At 40.1% G+C, this 2,185-nt stretch overlaps 1 protein-coding gene across 5 annotated transcripts in view; it reads left to right on the forward strand.

Annotated features, from left to right (window-relative positions):
* Atg4c (autophagy related 4C cysteine peptidase) overlaps nt 1-2,185 on the forward strand; it is a 66,284-nt gene that overhangs the window by 18,358 nt on the left and 45,741 nt on the right. For 3 of the 5 annotated variants that reach the window (XM_026782216.1, XM_026782218.1, XM_005353452.2), the window contains one exon: nt 1,126-1,260. In XM_026782216.1, coding sequence (XP_026638017.1) covers nt 1,185-1,260 — 76 coding nt within the window. In that variant the 5' untranslated portion in view covers nt 1,126-1,184. Of the gene's footprint in view, nt 1-818; nt 918-1,125; nt 1,261-2,185 lie in introns of all 5 variants that reach the window. The other 2 variants (XM_026782217.1, XM_026782215.1) reach the window with 1 other exon arrangement.

A 2,185-nucleotide genomic window follows, 5' to 3' on the forward strand; every position in this document is an offset into this window, starting at 1 on the left:
AGACAGGGTTTCTCTGCGTAATAGCTCTGGTTGTCCTAAAACTCGCTTTGTAGACCAGACTGACCTCAGACTTACAAAGATCCTTCTGCCTCTGCCCCCTGAATGCTGGAATTAAAGACATGTGCCACCACTGCCTGGCTAGGTATCAACAACTTAAATAATAAAAATGAATTGCTAAGGTAGATGTTTATTTTTAGAGATTTCCAAGTAAAGTATTATTGACATGTTATGTTGCTGACTTCCACCATTGGGATACATGATGAATACGGTTTTCTTCTCCTTTCTGAGAAGCTGTAGCAGCCTTTCTCAGTCTCTCCTCCAGACACTGTTAGAATTAAACTAACCAAACCCCACGGAATCGTGGTCTTCAGGACCTGTGCACCCCACTCCTTTAACCCTTTAGCTTCACTGCAGAGTCACACTCTGGGAGTTCTTGTTCTGTTGACACATTCACTTTTAAAATGCTTCCTTCTACCCTAGAGCTATGATGTGTAATTAGTAGCTTTTATTTACTATAAATAGAATATATACTATAAATAGAATGTTGATTGCCATTCTGAAGACAGCCAATGTTTTCATGAGCGTGAGTTTCAATGAGTGTGTCTAAGTGTTCTTGCAAGCATTAAAGCTGAGCTATGCTTTTCAGCTACTTTGTTATATTCAGTTGTGAGCTATTGAGGATTATTATTTAGTTATGTGATAATTTTGTTTTGTATAGTTTGTTATATGCTTTATGTAGTTAATTATTTATAGATATTATCATATCTAGATAAGCTCTGTAAATGAAAAAAATCTTTTTCTTTCTTTTTTTTTTTAAGACAAGGCTATTATAGCTCAGACTAGTCTCAGATTTGAACTCACTGTGCAGCTGAAGATGAAGTTGAACTTCTGCTCCTCTTGCCTCTTCCTCCAGAATGGTAGGATCACAGACATGGGCCACAGTGCCTAGTTTATGTGGTGCCTGGAACTGTACCCAGGGCTTTGTGCCTGCGAGGCGGACACTCTACCAACTGAGCCTACAGCCTCAGCTTGTTTGGCTTATTTCAGTTTAAATTACATTTAATAATTTAAGTAACTTTAGCAATATGTGTTGATTACTTATTTGCCTTATTTTTTTTCTTTTAGGGCATTGAATTTTATATCAGAATGGAATCGAGTGATGGCTTTTTCTTTAGAATTTGAATATGGAGGCTTCAGGAACAGATGAAGTTGACAAGCTAAAATCTAAATTTATGTCTGCTTGGAACAACATGAAATACAGTAAGTATTGTGATTTAAGGATGTTGTAAGCCTGCTAGAGAAGGAAACACTTTACTGTGTCTGGAATGATCATGGGATGTGAACGGAATATAAGCAGTGCTGATGAGACTTCCTTGAAGAAAGTGGGATATAATCGTGAACATCGCTTAGAGAAGCGAGAATCAAATGTACCGTACTGAAATGTGGGCATGATCTATAATCCCAGCATTCTGGATAGAGAGTTCAAGGACAGCCTACTCTACATAGTGAGTTCAGCCCAGTGAGGACTGTATATGAGACCCTGTCTCAGAGAGAGAGAGAGACAGACAGACAGACAGACAGACAGAGACAGGGAAACTGAAGTGAATTTGTATCATGAAACTCACTTTTTTTCTAATTTGGTAGACTATTTTGATATTCTCGTGGCTATGTGCATATGAATTTTCCCAGGTTATAAAAAATTCTTAAGTTCTTTGAATTTAATTTCAGGTAGTTTGATATGTAAACTAGGAAGTAAACAGAATTGGTAAAATAGCTGGTGTCAAGTTTATTCACCAAGGTGTGTGCCTTTCTTCTTGGTGAAGCCCCTGGACTTGACTTTAAGCATTTTCTTGGCAAGCAAAATCCAAACAATCCAATCCAATCGGATTTTCGGGGATGATGAAGCCCCAGGGAGGGAGAAGCCCTTAGACTGAACTGTGTTTTAGTGCTTGCCTAGTTGGTTTGAACAATGGCTCACAAGAGGACCGTGGGTGAGGAGGGGTTTGTCAGGCTCACGGCCTAGAGCACACTCTAGAAAGTGTGATATGGCAGCAGTCACGCTGCACCTGTGTCAGGGAGCAGAGTGAGACCAGTGTGTGCTTGGTGTGATCTGTGTCAGGGGGCAGAGGGAGACCAGTGTGCGCTTGGTGTGATCTGTGTCAGGGAGCAGAGGGAGACCAGTGTG

The sequence above is a fragment of the Microtus ochrogaster genome, chromosome 10, assembly GCF_000317375.1.
Source record: "Microtus ochrogaster isolate Prairie Vole_2 chromosome 10, MicOch1.0, whole genome shotgun sequence".
Classification (NCBI taxonomy): domain Eukaryota; kingdom Metazoa; phylum Chordata; class Mammalia; order Rodentia; family Cricetidae; genus Microtus; species Microtus ochrogaster.